At 47.4% G+C, this 21,977-nt stretch overlaps 1 protein-coding gene and 1 long non-coding RNA gene across 2 annotated transcripts; both read right to left on the minus strand.

The window, feature by feature from the left end:
• Nucleotides 1–3,216: 3,216 nt before the first annotated feature.
• Nucleotides 3,217–7,093, minus strand: LOC311579782 (apolipoprotein L3-like; the record flags this gene model as incomplete). Its single annotated transcript, XM_084750625.1, has 2 exons — nt 3,217–4,330; nt 7,011–7,093. Coding segments are annotated over 2 exons (912 nt in total), but the record flags the coding sequence as incomplete, so codon positions are not given.
• A 2-nt stretch (nt 7,094–7,095) lies between these two features.
• LOC311579926 lies at nt 7,096–13,255 on the minus strand. The gene is made up of 3 exons (XR_014773292.1): nt 13,192–13,255; nt 9,042–9,125; nt 7,096–7,137 (listed from the first exon to the last, which is right to left on the minus strand). It is a non-coding gene; the product is annotated as an uncharacterized lncRNA (long non-coding RNA).
• Nucleotides 13,256–21,977: the final 8,722 nt, after the last annotated feature.

Below are 21,977 nucleotides of genomic sequence, written 5' to 3' on the forward strand. Positions count from 1 at the left end.
GTGAGCAGCCCTGTGCTCTGTCTCACTTTGGAAGGCAGGCAGGCAATATATGGATGTTCCCTAGTCCTATGAAGGGAGGAACTCCCATTTTGCCTCCAAGACAGACCGAATTTTTCAAGATGTCCCCTCTCGGTCTGTCTCTCTGTAGAGATAAGATTTATCGAGTCGCCTGTGCACAGATTCATCCACAGCTTTCTGTAGTAGATCTAGACACGTTTTTCTTTTGATCCCAAGTGTGGGATGTGAATTGTGTGGGTGTGTGAGGTTTTTGCCAGCTGGAAACAGACTTGGGGGAGGACACATGGTGTTTGTCTACTAGAAGAAGAACCACTTCTTGTTGGGCATGGTCTTTGCCAACTGAAAAACATCCTGGAAGAGACTGTGAGCGGATACGTATGTATATGTGAGCCCAAAGCCAGAGGCTTGGCTTTTTGGTTTGGGCGTTGCTTCCTACCATTTGCCTTTTCATCACTCCACTTCCCACACGCTCTCAGAAGGAAACGCTCCAACGAACGCTTCGCAGTTCCTGGCTGTACTTGCTGAGGTTGCAGTCACCTTTGCTGAATTCCTGGTTTGGTAAAATCCCGACAATGAAGAGTGAAATTGCTCCAAGGAACTGAGTCTAAGAAGGTTTATTCTCCTGTGCCCACCTCTTTTCCCTCCCACCTAGAGTAGATGGGTTAGAAAGGAGGTGGAGGCACCGAACAACCCCAGGCACAGTAGGTTTGAAAGAGCTCAAGGCCTCCAGCTTTCTGCAGCTGACCCTGTAGATGCTCCTGCAACCAAGCTCACCAAAGCCCAGGTCCTACGGTGGTTTCTTCCAACACCTCCACTAATACCATGATTCCCAGGCCAGTCTTCTCCCTCCTTGAGAATAACTGACTGATTCGCCTATGACAGCCACGTTCCGGGATCTTTGACGGATGCACTGATGGGTGTTGCTAGTGTCATGTAAGGAGGAATGAATATTCTGGCATATCTGGCAGATGTCTCTGTGCACCAGGCAAAGGTGGCCATGTCTCCCAAAGGTTCCTTCCCCTAGCAGCTGGTTTTGGTCACTGACCTCACCCAGCAGCACAAGGCTCCCAAGGTCCCTAGATGTCAAAATTATACAATCCTGCTACCCACTTCTCAGTCTCCTTTCCAGGACCCTGGATAAGTCACTGTTCCCGCAGCCTCAGGTTCCACATAAAGCTTGACACCGAATAGGACCTCAGAGAAAGGATGGACGGCACACCCACATCTAGCTGCTTGTATCTCAGCCTCTCTCCCTTGCCCTCCTCCATCTCTTTGTTTCCCCCATTTCCAGGTGGAGTGGGCACCCACACTAGACACCTTCCCTCTGGGGTCCCCGTCATGTCCCAAGCATTCTGTCACGTGAGCTGAGCCGGGCAGCTCAGGAATCCCACTTGCAGGCAAACCTCTCTCTTGTTTTACAAGTGCAGAGAGACCCAACATGATTTGGAGTCCAGTTCTTCTGTCACAGATGTGTAAATAAAATGGGTTCGTATCTTTCTCTAGAGCTGTGGTGAGGATGACCAGGTAGGAAAACTGAACACGCCCCACAATTTACAGAGTTATCTTGCTCTGTCTGAATTTGAACAGCGCCCAGGTCTTCTTAGGGGTGTGGGTGTCCCCACAGGCTTTGTGCATGAGATAACTGGGCAAAGGCCGGAACTCAAAGGGAGTTAGGGAGGCTCCTCTTCTGGGCAGTTCAGACTCATAACCCCATACTCAGGTGCTGAGCCCTACCCGCACCACACTTTGTGCACCCACTCACAGGACAACCTCATGATGACTGTCAAGTTCTGGAGCAGTTGATGCTGACTGTGGTCTGCTGAAGTTGGGGGGCTGTTGGGGACACAGCCAATACAGTTGGTCCAGAGGAAACATCTGCCAAGAAAAATGTGATGCCAACCCAAAGGAAACTATCATAGAGCTGCTGTGTGTTGATAGTAGCCTCACCTTGTGGAAGGAGGAGGGGTCAGCACAAACATGCCAGGGTACCATGGTCACCCCGCTCTAGCCATCAGCCTAGAGAACAGGCTTGGCTCAGACCAGCTGGACGTCCAAGAGACCATGAGAGAAAACCCCCTAAGACCTGCAAAGCATGAGAAGGCAACTGCATGCCATGCTGTCAGCACATTCTGAACCAGCCCAGTTCCTTAGTCGAAGAGAAACAAAGGGAAGTCAGGAGCCCAGTGCCTAGAGGAGCCAGTGGTCAAAAGTACACAAACCAGTATGTCAGAGTTTTCAGCTTGGCCTGGCTTCGGTCATCTTTCTAAGTATCAAGAGTGGGCATAAGAAACCCCAACCTGTTTTCCCTGTCATTGCAGTGGCATGTGGGGCTCTGCAAAGGGACCCCAGTGCTGTCAGTGTTAGACCAAACCTGGCATCCTTGGTGTTAGTTGACACTAGAGCAGCCACATTCTGACTCTGATGGGTGTCACTGTGATCCTGCTTACCATAGATAGCATCTCCCTCTGAGCCTGGGGCAGCCCACCAGGCTTTGGCTCCCCTCAGCCTGGTATTGCACATAGCTCCCCATCAAAGGCAAAAGCCGGTTATATTGACTTTGTCTTTTTCTTTGTCCCGATGTCACCTTCTTCTGGTGCAATTGACAGCTTTATACTCCATTTTCTAGACCAGGAAGATAATGTTTATTGAACACAAGTCTACAGAACGTAAGAGGACGAAAGACAGTTGGTCTGAGACACCATCTTCACCAGGACACCTCTCCCCAGCATGAATGGAAGCTTGGGGGGGTCACAGGCTCCTGTCCCAGATGTGTTGACTTCATTCCATACATAAGTAGTTTGTTTTCTCATACAAACCACCCTTAACTCTACCCCAAACCCACACGGACCCATCACAGCTCACAGACACTCAATGTTATTGCCCTCCAGGTGACCCTGCCCACTTGGAGGACTGGATATTTGTCAAGAACTCCATCTTTTCTGCTGTCTCCACAATCATTCCCAACATCCTCTGCATCACCTCCACCGCCACCGTCATTCTCTAGGGGTCACTGCCTGAAGGACACGAGTAGGAGTTGACACTGCTGATGCTGCCTAGAATAGGCTAGAGGTCCTAGGATACTTCCCTATGGATGGGGGACTGAGGCCAACTGCTGTGGCCATATCTAGAGCTCTTGCTCTGCCTTTCCCTCCTCTTCTGCTCTCCAAGTTTCCTGACTTCATTTTGCTTGTCCTGTATAGCCCTCCCTGTTCACACCCACTATGTTGCAGTCCTATTCCGCACTCTCTAGGCCTCTCTGACTCCTTATGTTAAACTCCAGTGTCTGTCTGCTCCCTGAATCTTTACTAGCTATTTTCATTGACCTTCCTTTGGTCATTACAGAAATGCACACTCGACGATGCTCAGTTCCGTAGACTTGGTGTCAAGCTGTTTCCCTGGTAACAGTATGCCTCCAATATTCCCTTCACCACCCCCTTCCATTATTGTTGTCTCCCCTGAACTCTTCACTGCTTGGGGGAGGGGTCACTGAGGCAGGTCTGCCTTCAGGACACTGTGAATATGCTCAAATTCCTCTAACTTTCCCTGCAGCTTCTGAGCTAGGTCCCGCAGTGCTCCAGCTGACTCAGACTTGGCCCCGTCGAACAAATGCATTGTGTCAGTCACAAGATGATACACATCCAACCCAAGGAAGATACTGGTAAAGCCTGCTCCTCTAATCCTGGCAGCTCTGGTTATTGAAAGAGAAGAGGCATTCCCTAAGGCGTTCTCCACCCCCCTCGAACCTTGAACAGACAGTTTTCCTGCTTTAGCCATCCGGATGGCTCTGACCTGCTCCTTGAATGTTTTGTAGCCACTGATTAAATCCACACCTTTATTAACAAATTTGACACTCATCTTAGGCAAGATCTTTATAACCTCACCCAGTGTATCCATGCTGGCTCCAACCAGCCGACTGGCTTCAGCTTCATCTGACTGCCTGCTTATCTCTTCCACAACGGTGGTGGTGATACTAGTCAGACCTGCCAGCAGCCCCAAGGAAGTTGCTGAGAGCATCAGACTAGTCCCTCCTGTCATGGGAGCCAGAACTAGACCTAGGATGCCCAGGACTCCAGAGGCTGTGCTGGTGGAATCGGCCACCACGTTGGAGATGGTGCAGCCACTGTGCACCTCATCAATGTGGGCGGCCAGCTCTCGGAGCTTCCTGATGTGTTCCTCAAGCTTGCTTTTCAACTGAGGAAATTCTTCCAAGAACCTCTTCTTCTGCAGCTCCTTTTGAGCTCCATTATTTTCATCCTTGGGTGGCTGTGTTAAATGCTCCTTCAGTGCATCATGCAAAGCGGCTTGCTCCTCACTGTGAGAGAAGAGGTCAAGTGCATGAGAAAAACAGGATTGCTTTTTAAAAACTCTAAAAGCTTGTTCAAAATTTACATTCATATTACAACTCCAATGGGGCATAATTTTACAGAGATCCAAATCTTTGGATTCTACTATGTACAGTTGGTAAATTATAGATGCTGCCATCCTTAGTCCATGGGGTTACTCTACAAAGTAGAATCAAAACACCATAGTGAAAGGCTCTTGAGAAAATGTCTCCACTCAGGGTCAGTGTCATTGCTCTCTGTGGGAACCCTGTGATGGGCACAGAGACGTGGGCTCAGAGAAAATACTTTGCCTCAGAGAACTGTGTGTGCTGTGAGGGGTGCACCTATCCTAAGAGTCTCCCTCTGCCCTTGGCTGCTGGGAAACCATTTGCATTCCCTGGAGCATTCAGCCTTCAGGATGCCTATGCTTGCCTGAGAAGCTCTGCAATGGGATGTCCAGACTGAACATGCCAGCCTCCATCTACTGTGCACAGTGTCAGCATTGGGGTTAAGATTTGGATCCCATCTGTAAGATACTTCATTAAATATCTGCATTTATTACAAGTAGGGAAGTGCAGGGTCTGTGATATGTCAGTCCCCATGAGTTTCCTATAAAAAGCTCAGCCTTAAAGGTGTGAGGTGTGGTGGGGACTTTGGAGTCATTTCTAACATCCAGAGGAACTAAGGCCAAAGGCATTAACCTTGATAAGATTCCCATGAGGCCCATTTTAGTAGAATTGACCTGTTGTTGGTGCCCTTGTAAGGGATGTGCTGTCTCCTGCCCTCACTGCAAGGTTGCTCTAAGTCTCAGCCCTCTGTGAGTGCAGGGTGGTTCCATCTCTGTCCCTTGGAGAAACAGTCCTGAGCTGTGTCCTTGTGGCTGCTTGCACCTGCTTCTGGATGGATAGTCTTTCCTAAGGTGGGCTTCCTGGTGTGCAGTAGTCAGGTGAATCACCATACTCTCAATGCAGGACAGCACTGCATCCCAAGGACAAGAAACTTCAAACTTGAAGCTCTCCTAGATCTGGCTGCTGGGTGTTTTCATTGGCTTGTTTTAACCCCATGTGATCCATGGTCAACTGCAACTATGTGATAGAAATCTAATGTGGGCATTGAATGGGTCATTCTAGCCAACTCCAAATCCTGTAGTTGGTTTAGCATAGTCCTTCATCAACAGCTGGTGTAAAAGAGGACAAGAGGGCTCACTGGGACACTTTCCTCAGATTTTGTCATTTACTTATCTTTGAGAACTTAATATAACAGAAGACAAACCCTTCATAGCCATGAGATCCTCCAGCTCATTTTGCCTGCTACCTGCTCTCTGCAGACGCCCACAGCCCTATCCTTCCATGCCTGGAGTTCACAAGGTCAGCAGTTGAGAACAGAAGGGGCTGCCACTAACCCTGACTCCAGGCTGACCCCCATCCCTCACTGACTCCTGATCCACCAACTGGCAGGGTCTAGTTCAGGGGTCCTACAGACATAGGCCACCAACAGACACCATATCTGGTGACAGTGTTTCATTTGAATGCAAGAAGGGCACATCAAAAGATGCTAGGCTCTTGGAGACCACCCATAGTAATTAGTACTCTGGAGTTCTCCTGAGTTTGGACAAGACAACAGGGAAAGTATGTTCCCCTGGGATGGAGACATGTGGTCACCTCAGACTCCAGAGTTATGCAAACTGACCTCTAACTACACTGAATTTGTAACATCATATGGCATTCCTGATAGCCAGGGAGCTCCATGCCGAGCAGAAGAGAGTTCCAGATGCCACCTGAGATCTCCGCAGGAAAGACAGTGTGCTGAGGGAACAACCAAGGCCAGCCTTGAACACTCATGAACCATGCAGTTAGAGCAGGGGGTGGCAAGTGTCCCTTCTTTCTCACAGTGTCCTCTGCTAGGCTTCTGCTTTGTGCCTTCAATTACTCCATCTTCCCAGCTGCCCTAGCCTTCAGCCTCCACCCCCATGCTAGGCTGCCGACACTGTCTCCTGAACCCTGGCTCGGACCCTGGTCCTGGTTCCTCTGGGCGTTGGGAAGGGTACTGTCACTTCATTTTTCATCCCTGATTTGTTGCTCATCCCAGGCCATCACCACATCCTATCAGGCTGAATTATCCTCTGTACTGAACACAGCCTTGCAGTCTGCATCTGAGCAAGGACAGTCAGGGTTGAACCTAGCTCTGGGCGGCTGCACCTTGTGCTCTCTGCCTCCTCAGCCACAGATGGATGCTGCTGCCATTCCAGCTCCTCAGATGAGGACTGAGCTAGAACCTTGGAGCATGGGTTCATCACGTCTACACTTTTCTCACCGGCTCTCAAAAGAAGTTCTTGATTCCTCAGCCCTACAGGAGACCATTGGCTCTGGTCTCTTCCAACTTTCTAAATTACTTCTCAAAGCTAACTTTCAGGAGCATCCACTGTGTACTGGCCGCATGCTGAGGATTTCACACACATGATCTTATTTTCTCAAACTAAAGTTTCAAGGCTTTAAAACTATCAAAGTGTTAATAACTTGCCAAGGCCATATGACTAATAGATGTCAGAAATGGTCCTGGGACCTTGAATGACCATCGCCCTAACCATTGGGACTGCCTAGAACGGGCATGGCTGCCCAGAACATAACCCTTATTTGCATGGTCTGGTGGGCAGTGTATCATGCAGGTAACCTTGACAATTCTGCTGCCTCCACAAATGCCTTCCAGGCTCCATCTTCAGTTATCAGGCGCTGCAGGTCCTCCCTGAGGAGTGTGTCGGTAAGATAATCCGTGATTTCCTCCACAATGCGTCTTCCCACTATTTACCAAGGAAAAGATCAGGGTTGAAAGACAGCATGAAAGGGTCGAAATGACAAGAAACAGGAGGTGGCAAGATGCCATATTTCTGCCCATGGGTCACCTGGTTCTAGTGGAGTCACAAGGGTTTGAGGTTCAAAATGTTTCCCAAATTTATATGTAAAAGCTCTTAGGCTCTGCAAGTACATATGGAGACAGAAACTTTGAGAAAGTAAAAATTTGAAGATCATATGATGTAATAAACATAGGGTGCTACCTAGTGGAACTGGGGTCCTTATGACAAAGGGATGCCAGATATCTACTCTCCATCATTTCATTATCCATCATATGTACACACGTGTCTCTATGTGTCCATATCTTTCTGCATGTTTTCTTACTCTGACCCCGCTCCACACATGCAGAGGACACACCTTGTGCAGATGTGGTGACCCTGCTCCCTCTGCACACCTGGAAGAGGTGCTTACTGGGATCAACCTGCCATATGCTCACTCCTGACACTGGCTTTCCATGTCTGAGAGAAATCACAGGGCTTTTGTTGAAGTCTCTTGCTCCATCTTCCATGAGACTCTTACATGTCACACACTGTGGTACCAGGGCCTTCACATGTGACCTCAAGCCATTAGTGGGTTCTACATTAGCTTTTTTGAGTCAAAAGTAGCATTTTCAAATAAGATGGAATGAACATCAGTGTGTATTGAACATGGGAAGGACCCAGGGCTCTCTGAAACCATGGAGAAGTCTCCTATGACCACTTGACTCTTTCGTATTTCATGATCCAAAGCCTACATGCTACATAAACAGCATCGCCTCGATTGGCTGACAGGTTGAGATGAACCCTTGTCACATCCAACCACACCACCTGCAGCATTGTACATGGAAGCAATGATTTTCCAGGAGCAAGAAAGCTCTGGGATTGCTCCCTTCACAAGCTGGGGCTTAGTTCTCTGGGGCCTTGCCCTGACTGCACCCTCCAACGATCCTACTGCCGAGGAGGAGCCTCCACTTACTGCCCCAATGTCCTCAACAATCTCTGTTCAATGACATTGAGCTTTCTCTTTTTCTCTCCAAGTGTAAAATGTCAATTATTTATATATGCGTGTATGTGTGTAGGTGAGTGCATTTATATGATTATATATGTATATGAACAGAAAATATTTACTCTGTGTACTACACACACACCCATACACATGCACACACACTCACAGAGGGGGGTTATTCATAACATGGTCTAACTGTATGGTGCCAACTTCTGGATTACTTACTTATCTGTGACTGAGATAAAACAGCACTGCAGGAGTACCTTAAGGAAGAGCCATTCTGGCTTCCAGCTCCACAGGGATAGATGGCCACAGGGGCAGGAAAGGAGAGAAGCAGGTGACAGAAGCTGAGAGATCACATCTCAACTTCATAGAAGAAGCATAGAATCTAGTGGAAGCTGGGCAAGGGTATGATCTCTATTTTATCTTGCTTTATTTTATTCTATTCTATTTTATTTTATTTATTTTTGAGACAGGGTCTCACTATGTAGCTCTGACTGGCCTGCAACTCACTATGTAGATCAGGCTGCCATTAAAACCACAGAGATCCTCTTACCTCAGCCTCTCAAGTGCTAGGATTAAGTGTGCACACCACACTCAGAAGGGCTATAAAGTCTACACACCCACACACAGGGATGGACAACCCCCAGTCATTCTTCACACAGCAACACAACCGGAGACCAGTGTTCAAATGCACTGGGGCTGTCGAACAGTCCAGACAGCACACGCGTACACACAGCGACACACACACACATAGATGGGTCACTAAGACAAAAAGGTTATGCTTAGGACAGGAAACAAAGAACATTTCCTCTTCCACTGGAACCTTAGTGAGAAGGAAGCAGCCACAGAAGAGGAAATTGACTACCTGCGCCTGCCATGAGAGCTTCTTGGTTCTCAGCGCCAGCCGCAGGATTTCTGACAGGCTTTTAAAGCTCTTCGGATGTCTAGGCTGGAGGAAAAAGAGACAAGAGCATCAACAACAACCATAAGATACAATGAGGGCAGCTGTAGGGAGGTAAAGTGAGAGGGGCCAGAGGCCCAGGGGTTCCTCTAAGGTGGCAGTAGAGGACAAAGGACTGACAGACAGACTGTTTCTTCTCCAGTGGGCCCTGCACTGCTGCTTACATATGTCAGTCATCTTAATTTACCCTCTCCCCCTCATCCTGGCCAAGTCAGAGGCCTCCTGTCCTGTTAACATCCATGGTTGATGTCACCAGCTAAGGACAGAGCCACGAAAAAATGCATTATACAATCTACACCCGGAGAGATGGGAAGGGGCATTCTGTCAACTACATGGTGGGAACAAATTCAGTTGATGATAAATGAAGTTATTTACTGTGTGTCTGTGACACACAGAGCTCCTTATACACATATCATAAAGAGACCAACGTCCTCCATTAGATGTGAGGCCTGTGACCTCAATTGGAAAGTGGAAGGAAGACCATACGTGGTTGCTGACACCCCAAGAGTTGACAGTAGTGCTAGACCAGGGACTTAGCTCCAAACTATTGTCATTGGCACCTCAGCATTTGGATATGAATCTCCACTCTGTAAACCCACAGCAGCATTTCCTCTCCTCACCGTGTGACTCTGAGTGGCTTCTCACATACATTTGGCCTGTGCCCTGTGCCCTGTGACAGTGTTTAATTCACTGGTGCCAGGGTGATCTCCAAGAGCTCACACCCCCTATTCTGCAGGAGCCTGCATCCCACTAGGGCTGGAGTCCTTCAGACCCTGTCCCTGTCCCTGCTCTGGCCCATGCAGTCCCTCTGTCCTCCTTCCTAAATGTTCAACCTTAGGCAGTGTCTAACCATCATGTGAACTGCAGTGGAAGAACACTGTCTTGAGGAACCTTCGGCACCGGGGCTCTTAGCTGTCAGATGTTTTATGAAGCAAAATGACTGCCTCACGCAGCGTCAACATGTAACTTTTTCAGGGCCTGAAACTCACTGTTGGATAAATAAAGTGTGAGACCCTACACTCACAGGGCCATGCATGAGGTGGACGTTCCCCCCAGACTCACAGTGCACTGCAGGCACTGTGACCAGCGGGTCTGCCCAGTGCATGGGGTAGCTTCAGCACTGGAGAGGCTGAGAAGAGTGATTGCTGGCAGCTGAAGCCAGCTAAGCCTTCACATTCAGACCCTAGTTCTTTTTTCTTTTTTTCCTTTCTTTCTTTGTTTCCTGTTTTTCTTCTTCTTCTTCTTCTTCTGATTTTTCTTTTTTTAATTTTAATTTATTAATCTATTCAGATTATAACTCAATTGTTATCCCATCACTTGTATCCTCCCATTCCTCCCTCCCTCCCGCTTTCACCCTATTCCCCTCCCTTAGGTCTATGACCAAGGGGGACCTCCTCCCCCACTATATGGTCATAGGCTATCAGGTCTCATCTTGGTAGCCTGCTTATTCTTTCTTTGAGTGCCACCAGGCCTCCCCACCAAGGGGAGGTGGTCAAATATGGGGCACCAGAGTTCATGCAAAGTCGTCCCTGCTCTCCACATAACTGTGGAGAATGTCCTGTCCATTGGGTAGATCAGAGTAGGGGTTCAATGTTTACTATTGGATTGTCCTTGGTTAGTGCAATAGTTTGAACAGCCCCCCCTGGGCCCCGAACCACCGATCACGATGTTCTTCTTGTAGGTTTATAGGACCCTCTGGGTCCTTCTATTTCCCCATCTCCTATATTTCTCTTACCTAGAGTCTCAGTAGGATGTCCATGAATCAAATGGATCTAACAGATATTTTTAGAACTTTTTGGTTTTTCAAGACAGGGTGTCTTTGTGTAGTCTTGGCTGTCCTGGACTATCTCTGTAGACCAGGCTGGCCTCGAACTCACAGCAATCCACCTGCCTCTCCATCTCGAATGGTGGGATCAACGTTATGCACCACCACGTCCAGCTGCAGACCCTAGTTCTAATCAAGCACAGACAATTCAAGTGTGTGGGTTGTGCTGAAGTTCTGCACTGTACAAGGACCTGGGCACAATCCACAGTGGCAAAATGGAAAAACTGAACCAGTTCATGTGCAGAAATTCAAGTTTTCTTGTGATTCCGTTCCCTCAGAGGCGGGAGAAGTTCGTGCGTGTGTTCATAGAGCGTGTCAGGCAGCATTTAGCAGCTCCGAGATGCAAAAACAGTGAGGGCACACACAGTGAAGGCACAGAGCCGGGGGTAGCTCTTACAGTCTGAGCTCTAGCTTATTCTAAGCTGATGTGAAGGATAGCACACACTCTTCCTCCAGTGACCTTTAAAGAGTGTCCCTCTGTTCACCTCACCTACATCAGTTGAGCCTGTAATGAGAGTTTTGGTGTCTTTAAGTGTAAACATGTTTTTGTTTTAATCCCAGGTGTGGGATATTGGGCTGCTTCGGACTGTCCACAGCAGCTACCCCATGCCGTGTTCTGGCAGGAGTGTGATTCTGCCAGCTGAAGATAAACTAATTCTGAGGACTCTAGAGAGGGTCTAAAAAGACTAGAGCCCCAAGACAGGGGCATGACTGTTCCTCCTGTTGGCTCCTAGGCTGCTGCTGCTGCTGCTGCTGCTGCTGCTGCTGGTGGTGGTGGTGGTTGTGGTTTGTCAAGTGGCCATAAGAAAAAAACATACAAGAAGAACAAGTTTGGGACAGCCTGATAAGATGTAAATTGGACTTGCCCTAATATACTCAATACCCCTAACCAGCAGGAAGTAGTCTAAAAAGAGCTCAATGCCCCTTTCCCCTCCAACCTTCTCTCCTACCTAGTGTTGGAGGGTTGGTTGGGATTAGGGTGGAATAAGGGTTTCAATGGAGGTAGAGGTATAAGAACCAAATAAAATAGATTTTTAAACCCCCCTCCCCCCAAAAAAACAAAAAACAAAAAACCGCCTACATAGGCTAGCCTGTACTTCCCTGGAGCGCCTTCCCTGCCTTCCAACCAGTGACATTTCCATCTCATTCCTCCACCTTCTCTTCATACTTTTGGTATCTGAGGGACCAGTACCAGTCTCCTGTGCCCTCTCTACCACTGCACAGCTGTCCAGAACACAACAGGTGGAGAGCAGCCTGCTGGGGCTCAGCAGCACAGGAAACCCTGGCTCCATCTATCAGGGGACAAACAGAAGCCTAGAGAAGGGTGACAAACCCAGTGTCACAAAGTACTCAGAGCAGAGCAGTGAGAGAATCAACAGCCCTGCCTCTAAACAGAAGAAATCCCATGGACTTAACACTTCCTGGGCCCCTCTGACTGACTAGAGCATGGCCACCCTGCTGGCCTGGGTAAAGCAAGGCACGATGGTCCTGGGGACTCTGCACTGAGCCTGGCCCCTGTCCCTTACTGGGTCCCTTCCCCACCTGCACACACAGGCCAGCCTTGCCATCCTCCTCTGTCCCCCACAGGCTAGGCAGAGGCCAATGAGAACCAGGGAGTGTCAGCCTCTCACCAACCTCTTCATCTCCTTCCAGGTTCCCTACAACAGTCACTGTGTGCTATGCCTCAGTTTCTCCATGGGGCCTGACACAGCATCATGAAGCAAAGACAACCTCTTCCCGAACCCCTCAGACACTTTGTATATCCTAATCAAAACCTGCCATTGGTAGTTATTGAGTTCAGCAACAGTACCCCAAGGCCAGTGTTGGGTGCCCATGCCACACATTTGGATGGACCTTGTGTCCCAAGCCTCCTCCAACCCCTTTTTCTGTTTTTTGGCTCTCCAAAAATGACTGAGCATAGAGAAAAGCTGCCTTTCCTCCAGAGGTCCCTGATCATGTCTCAGGCAGACCTACAAGCAGGGTCAAGCCCTCGGCAGCGTGGAGATCCCGTTTGGAAGATTCCGCATCCCATCCTGTGCTCATGGCAGAGGAAGAGGGAGGAACAGACAGACTCCACGCTGACTGCAAGTGCAGCCTCGCTGATGCTGAGCCTGTGACCTGGCCCACTGCCTCACCTCACTCAGCTCATCCATAAACTGGGCCCATCACCGTCCTCCTCCAGAACCCTTGGGAAAATGAACATATGTGGGGAGATGATCTTCAACTCACCAAGGAATCTTCCCGTAGCCAGGTTTGAATGGGTTCCAGTTGTCCTTAGCTGTGTGCATCCAGCTACACGCCTGAGATACAGTGAGGCAAAAGTGCTGGGCCTTATATACCCAGTGCCAGAGAGTGGAAAGTCCCGCTTTGTGGCCAGTGGTGATGAAATTACATGTTGAATGTGATACATGTGAAGCAACACCACTCTTGTTTACACATGGGCAGGAGTGGCTACCGCCAACAGCAGCTCTGGCCTCCATCACGTATAAAGACAACAAAGAATGAAAGTCATGGATGAGGCTTGAGCTCAGCTTCCATTTGTAAGGAAAGGGGACACGGCTCTGACTGTCATGGCATCAGAATGCTTGCTCACCAAAGGAAGGACCTGGCTTTTCATTCTTTTGTAGAGAAGGAAAAAAGTGAGTGTGGGGTAACAGTGAAACAGCCCTGGCCTGTTCCTAATCCGGAGACTTAGAATTCTGCACCCGTATGACTCAGGGCCAATAGACAAACAATGTTTTCACAATAAACCAGTGCTTCTGACCACATGGTGCTTTCTAACGGCCTAGTGTTCAGGGTCGGCTAGCTCATAGTAAATGCTCCAGAAACCCTATAGAAGCCTTCCTCCAGCTCAACTCTTTTCTCACTCTCTTCCCATTCAGAGGCAGTTGCTATGTTGTGTTATTCTCTACAGTAAATCTCTTGAGTAAGGTTTCTTGTGTGGCAAGACTATGCACTCCTTATCCCCCAACTGCCAGGATGTCCATGAGCCAGAAAAAAACCCCTTATATTGGCAATCTTCCACATTCACTGTACTTTCTGATCATGGGCCAGATTCAAGAAAGAGCAAAAGCAGTCTAAGAATAGAGGAGCTAAAAGCCTGCTGTGGCTTGGCTGTGAGGAGAGGGTCCCAAGGGAGGTTCTGAAAGCACAAAGAACAAAGTCAAGGGCCTAGCAAGAGGACACTTGAGATGGAGAGGAGACATTGCTCTGCTGCCTGCGCTGAGCTCAGGCCTCATGGGCTGCAGAGATGTACAGGGTGCCTGCCACACAATGTCTGCTCTGAGGGGTTTCTCTGGTGACACTTGGGACTCTCTTTTATTTTATTTCATTTAAAAATTTATTTTATTAATTTATTCAGATTACATCTCAGTTCTTATCTCCTCACTTTTATCTTCCCATTCCTCTCTCCCTCCCTCTTTCACCCTTTTCCCCTCCCCTAGGTCTGTGACAGAGGTGACTTTTTTCCCCACCATAAGGTCAGAGCCTATCAAGTCTCATCCTGGTAGCCTGCTTATCCTTTTTCTGAGTGCCACCAGGCTAGTAGTCAAATATGGGGCACCAGAGTTCATGTGCCCTGCTCTCCTGCAACTGTGGAGAATGTCGTGTCTATTAGCTAGATCTGAATAGGAGTTCAATGTTTACTGCATGTATTGTCCTTGGTTGGTGCAGTAGGTTGAGCATATTCCCTTGGGTTCAGATCGGCCCATCAGGATGTTTTTCTTGTGGGTTTCTATGACCCTCTGGATTCTTCTATTTCCCCATTCTCCCATATTTCCCTCACCTAGAGTACCAATAGGAAGTTCCTGCATCTATCCTGATCTCTTGGTAAATGAAGACTTTCATTGGACATCCCTTTTGGGCTAGTGTCCAATTATAAGTGAGTATATATCATGTGAGTCTTTCTGGGTCTGGGTTAGCTCACTCAGGATAATCGTTTATAGTTCCATCCATTTGCCCATAAATTTCAGTATTTCCTTGTTTTTAATAGCTGAGTAGCATTCCATAGTGTAAATGTTTCTTTAGCCACTCTTCAAATGAGGGACATTTAGGTGGTTTCCAGGTTCTAGCTATTACAAATAAGGCTGCTAAGAACATGGTTGAGTACATGACTTTGTTGTGTGGTGGAGGGTCTTCTGGGTATATTCTAAGGAGTGGAATAGCTGGGTCTTGAGAGAACCCTATTCCCAGTTTTCTGAGGCAGTGTCAGATTTATTTCCAAAGTGGTTTTACAAGTTTGCATTCTCACCAGCAATGCAAGAGTATTCCCCTTTCTGCACATCCTCACCAGCATGTGCTGTCACTTGTGTTTTTGATCTTAGCCATTCTGATGAGTGTAAGATGGAATCTCAGAGTTGTTTTGATTTGCATTTTTCTGATGACTAGGGATGTTGAACATTTCTTTAAGTGTTTCTCAGCCATTCAATATTCCTCTGTTGAGAATTCTCTGTTTAATTCTGAGCCCCATTTCTTAATTGGGTTATTTGGTTTGGTGGTGTTTAATTTCTTGAGCTCTTTATATATTTTAGATATTAGACTTTTGTCAGATGTAGGGTTGGTGAAGATCTTTTTCCAGTCTGTAGGCTGTCACTTTGTTCTGTTGACAGTGTCTTCTGCCTTAGAGAAGCTTCTCAGCATCATGAGGTCCCATTATTAATTGTTGACCTTAAGACCTGGGCTGTTGGAGTTCTGTTCAGGAAGTTATCTCTTCTGCCATTGCATTTCAGGCTCTTCCTTACTTTTTTCTTCTAACAGATTTAGTGTCTCTGGTTTTATGTTGAGGTCTTTAATCTACTTGAATTTGAGTTTTGTGCTTGGTGATAAATATGGGTCCAATTGCATCTCTCTACATGTAGACATCCAGTTAGACCAGCACCATTTGTTGAAGATGCTATCCTTTTTCCATTGAATAGATTTGGCTTATTTGTCAAAAATCAAGTGTCAAAGTGTGTGGATTTATTTTTGGGTCTTCAATTCGATTCCATTGCTCAATCAACCTGTTGCTATGCCAGTACCATGCTGTTTTATTCACTGTTGCTCTATAGTACAGCTTGAGATCTGGAATGGAGATTCCTCCAGAGGATCTTTTATTGTACAGGGTTGCTTTAGCTATTCTGGGTTTTTTGTTTTTCCATATGAAATTAAGAATTGATCTTTCAATGTCTTTAAAAATGTGTAGGTATTTTGATAACAATTGCATTGAATCTGTAGATTGCTTTTGGTAAGATGGCCATTTTTACTATGTTAATTCTCCTAATCCATGAACAAGGGAGCTCTTTCCATCTTCTGATGTCATGTTCAATCTCCTTATTCATAGATTTGAAGTTATTTTTCAAACAAATCTTCCACTTGCTTGATTAGAGTTATTCCTGGATACTTTATATTGCTTGTGGCTGTTGTGAAGAGTGTAGTTTACCTAATTTCTTTCTCAGCATGTTTGTCATTTGTATACAGGAAGGCTATTGAATTTTTTAGTTAATTTTGTATCCAGCCACTTTACTGAAGGTGTTTATCAGCTGTAGGAGTTCTCTGTGGAATTTTGAGGGTCACTTATGTACACTATCATATCATCTGCACATAGGGATAATTTGACTTCCTCCTTTCCCGTTTGGATCCCCTTGATCTCCTTTTGTTGTCTTATTGCTCTGACTAGAACTTCCAGAACTATATCGAAGAGATATGGAAAAAGTGGACAGCCTTGTCTGGTCCCCGATTTTGGAGGAATTTCCTTGAGCTTCTCTCCATTTAATTTGATGTTGGCTATTGGCGTGCTGTCTATAGCCTTTATTATGTTTAAGTATGTGCCTTGTATCCCTGATCTCTCCAAAACTTTAAACATGAATGAGTGTTGGATTTTGTTGAATGCTCTTTTGGCATCTAAGGAGATGATCATGTGGCTTTTTCTTTCGGTTTATTATATGGCGTATTTTATTTTAATCAGAGATCCCTGAATATTGGGGAAGGATGTATAGCTGGAGAACTGCCAAAGCCAGAGTGGTTGAAGGATGATTCACATAATTCGATAGTCTGTGGTTTTGTCCCCAATGCAGAAGAGAATATTTCCCTTATTTCCTCCTGCTAATTAAAGACATTTCAGGTCTGTGGATAATGACTTGTGTCATTGCATTTGCCTTGCTGTGTTCCAATGTGACACTGTGCATGGTGCCTGTTTGCCTCATGGTCTCTGTATCTAGGACCCTGAACTAGACCTGCTCATTGGTGGATCAGGAGTGAGTGAAGAGTGAGAGTCAGGCTGGAGCCAGGTTTAGTGGCTGCTCTTCTGCTCTCTGCTGCTGACCTTGTGAGCTGCAGCCAGCTCAGATGAAAATCCTCTGCTGAGACCATGTGGATGTGGGCATGTGTCTTCACGTAGATCAGAAGGTTGAGGCTTCATCTATTCTCTGTCTCAGGCTCACTGACAATTCCCTAAGTACTTGTAGAGTCTTCCAGGTGAGCATTAGCCTCTGGGTCAATTTCTAATCCTGTTTTTAACCAGAATCACATTCATCAAACCTGTGTCCAGTCAGCACATCTGACTAGTGCTCCTGACCGTTATGTGTGCATCACACAGAGGGCAGAGTTATCTGATGGCCATGTGGAAGTGCCACCGTCATGGGCTCAACACTGTGGGCTTTCACTTAGCTCTAAATTCTCCTGAAGTTTCCACATTATTCAGAGCCCAATATACTATATGAGCAAAGGCAAATAGGATTGTCCTAAGGATGAGTTTGGAATCCAGGCTGCAGTGTCAGGCTATCCATGCCTCTCCCAGGCTTTCAGTCACCCAGGAATGTGAGTGCGGGGTGCAGTTTCCTTCCCTGTGCTTTGCAGTCCAGGTAGGTTTGTCTGTGTTGACACCTTGTACGGTTTCAGAAGTCTCATGTCCAATGCACATTTGAAAAATCCCTGTTCCTGCCATGGTCCTTAGAGAAAGGGTGGTCAGCAGGGAGGTGAGCCGCTATTCTGAGGCAGTCAGTACAGTGTATGAAGTGGAAGTTTCTGGTTTCCTTGAAGATTCAGTTGTGACATAGGATGTTTTCCTGGAGGATGTGTTGTGAGAGGTCATGTGATGTTTTGCTAGGAGCAGACATGTGAGAGAGTTGGGATGATTGGAAAGAGTATAGGAAGAGCCACAGACAGTGGGACAAGGCTTTTTGCATTGCTAAGCTGTGGGACACTTGGCTGGTCTTCCCTTCATAAAGAGAAATGTTTCTGGAGAAATTCTTTTTAGGGGGTGGAGTCAAGACAAGATTTCTCTGTGTAACAGCCCTGTCTGTCCTAAAGTCACTTTGTAGACCAGGCTGGGCTTGAACCCACCAAGATCCACCTCCCTCTGCCTCCCGAGTCTGAGAGTAAATGCGTGCATTCCGGAGAACTTCTCGTGGTACTCTGGCTGATTCTGGCCAAGTCCACTGATTTGTAAAGATAGGTGGAGCCTCACTCTCTCTGCTATGTTTTATAGATTGATTGTGGGTTAGAAAGAACCACCATAGTAATTATAGCCTAGTAATAAACATACATCAGGCCATACCTCCACATTAATGGCAACATACCTTGATACCTTCCTCTCTTCCGGAAGGTCAATGGCTTTTCTCTCCAGAAGTCCTGGTGGTCAGAAATGACAAAAGTTCCTACTAACTCCTTCTTTGCAGACACTCAATGACATATCTTGCAAGTGTGACCCAAGTGAGGCCCTGAAACATCCTAATGTGTGTCAACATCATTTACATACAGATTGGGACAATTTCACACAGTTATTTTAGACTGAGTGTGAAGGGCAACCTGTGCCACCAGGGGGGCTTCAAAAGTTGCCTCTGAGGTGTCAAATCAACGAGGATTTGATCACGCAGACAGTGTGGTGATCCCCATCTGAGCGATTCCACATCCTCTCCATGGCAGAGGAGGAGGAGGAACAGACAGACCCCATTCTGACTGTATGCCCAGCCATGCCGATGCTGAGCCTGCCTGGGACCTGAGCCACTGTGTAATCTCCGTGAGCTCATGGGTAAAATGGGGCCACAACCCTCCTCCTCCAGAGCCTTGGAGATCCTGCTACACAACCAGACACAAGCTCTGGGCCTGATACACCCAGTTTCCCAAGAATGAAAGGGCAAGTCCCAGTTTTCAGGCTTCATAAGAAAACCACTCATGCCTCACAATGCCTGCTTTGCGCCACCCTCCTTGTTGACGCATGGACAGAAGTTGAAACTGCCAACAGCAGCCGTGGCCTGGGTGAGATAGAAACAGAGCTAAGAATGAAGGTGATGGATGAGGCTTGAGCTGGCCTTCAAATTGCCGGAAAAGGGACACAGCTCCAACTGTTAGTCGGGTGCTGGACCTGAAGGAACTAAGTTTCCCTGGGCAGGCAGGGTGCAGGATTTCAGGTGTCATCAGAATGCTTTCTCATTAAAGAATGACCAAGGGATCAGGCTTGTCACTAGTTTCTGGAAAGTGGAGATGTGGGTGTGGGGTAACAGACCAGGCTTGTTCCTGAGAAGGACACTTGATAATTCCTTTGAAAAACCACATTCAAAGTTCCTACGCCTCTAACTCTTTGTTGACTTGTAATGACATAGTTTGCGATTGAGACCCAGGTGTAGTCTTGAAACCCACTAATGTGTGTTGGCATCGTATACAGGCAGATGAAAGCATGTTGTACAGGTGCTGGGCCTGAAGGAATGAAGTTTCCCTGGGCAGGCAGGGTGCAGGATTTCAGTCTGGAGGTGACTGCCTGGAGAGACCACAGGGAGAAAGCCTTCTCCTTAGGGGTGCTTCAGTGACATGGCCCTTTTAGCAAGACAGCTTTCAGTGATACAGCTCTGCTTTATTCAAGGGAATAAGGGCTTTATATAGCTTGGGCTTTCGGGGTGAGTGTACATCTTTGGCTGGTCTTGAGGTGATGGAAATGCTTTATTTCCATGTAGAGGAATTCCAGGTGATGAAACCAGACCACCAGGCCACTAGGCCACCCGCCAACTCAAGGATGGGGGAGGAGACATGAAGACTCAGAAGGGGGTAGGAGCAGTCCTTACTCCTGTCTGTTCTCAAGATGAGATTTTTTTGGGAGGTTTGGGCACATCTGAGTCTCACGCTCACTCCGGGCAGGTTTCCCCAATAGCAATGTTCAAGTGCCCCACAAAGATAATTTCAGACTATCACTTTAGGCTGCTTGTACTATAACCTGTGCCACAAAGGTGGCTTCAAACTTTATCTGTGTGTTGTCAATTCAAAGCTGAGGTCACCTCAGGTTTGAGAGTCTTTTTGATTTAGGATTTTCAAATGCTAATTCCTCACCTCCTGTGGTCTCATTGTGGACCCCTGTTCTGTCAGTATTAGAAATAAACCTCACATCCTCGAGGTCAGTGAGACATTAACAGTCAATTTCTGTCTGTGGTGAATATCACCAGTATCCTGCTCACCACACAGCCCCTCCCTCTAACTGCTGGCAGGCCGCCATGCTTCCTGCTTCCCCGGACGTCAGCCGATCATATACCTCCCCATTCAAGGCTATAGTGGGGCATTCCATCATGTTCTGTCCACTCCTTTTGCCCCATCCCTCCTTCTCATGTATGGTTGCTTGTATTTCTTCAACTCAAGTCTATAGACCACCTGCCAGGTGACCTGAGACAGCACCTTGGGCAGCTAACGTGTTCTGAACTCTAGATGGGGTTGAAGCTTATAGGCTGGGATCCGTTTTTTCTTCCAATTTCAAATAACCTCAGTAACCTTGAACGATGATGTTTACTTAGGTTTATCAACGTAGATAGTTTGTGTGCTCAGTTGGGCATTGGGTGGGTACCATGGTTGACTTGGGGTTGTCAGTGGTGAGGAGCCCCGCACAGTCACACGATGAGGAGAGGAAATGCTTACAGAGTGTGGAGATTCATATCCAAATGCTGAGGTGCCAATGACAATAGTTTGGAGCTAAGTCCCTGGTCTAGCACTACTGTCAACTCTTGGGGTGTCAGCAATCACGTATGGTCTTCGTTCCACTTTCCAATTGAGTTCACAGACCTCACATCTAATGGAGGACGTTGGTCTCTTTATGATACGTGTATGAGGAGCTCTGTGTGTCACAGACACACAGTAAATAACCTCATTTATCATTGACTGAATGTGTTCCCACCATGTAGTTGACAAAGCACCCCTTCCTACGTGGGGAGCTGAAGAGGAGGGAAAGGCAGAGCAAGAGCTCTAGATATGGCCACAGCAGTTGGCCTCAGTCCCCCATCCATAGGGAAGTATCCTAGGACCTCTAGCCTATTCTAGGCAGCATCAGCAGTGTCAACTCCTACTCGTGTCCTTCAGGCAGTGACCTCTAGAGAATGACGGTGGCGGTGGAGGTGATGCAGAGGATGTTGGGAATGATTGTGGAGACAGCAGAAAAGATGGAATTCTTGACAAATATCCAGTCCTCCAAGTGGGCAGGGTCACCTGGGGAGCAATAACATTGAATGTCTGTGAGCTGTGATGGGTCCGTGTGGGTTTGGGGTAGAGAGTTAAGGGTGGTTTGTATGAGAAAACAAACTACTTATGTGTGGAATGAAGTCAACACATCTGGGACAGGAGCCTGTGACCCCCCCAAGCTTCCATTCATGCTGGGGAGAGGTGTCCTGCTGAAGATGGTGTCTCAGACCAACCGTCTTTCGTCCTCTTATGTTCGGTAGACTTGTGTTCAATAAACATTATCTTCCTGGTCTAGAAAATGGAGTATAAAGCTGTTAATTGCACCAGAAGAAGGTGACATCAGGACAAAGAAAAAGGCAAAGTTCAATATAACCGGCTTTTGCCTTTGATGGGGAGCTATGTGCAGTACCAGGCTGAGGGGAGCCAAAGCCTGGTGGGCTGCCCCAGGCTCAGAGGGAGGCGCTATCTATGGTAAGCAGGATCACAGTGACACCCATCAGAGTCAGAATGTGGCTGCTCTAGTGTCAACTAACACCAAGGATGCCAGGTTTGGTCTAACACTGACAGCACTGGGGTCCCTTTGCAGAGCCCCACATGCCACTGCAATG

The sequence above is a fragment of the Acomys minous genome (assembly GCF_964271855.1).
Source record: "Acomys minous genome assembly, chromosome: 12".
Taxonomy (NCBI): domain Eukaryota; kingdom Metazoa; phylum Chordata; class Mammalia; order Rodentia; family Muridae; genus Acomys; species Acomys minous.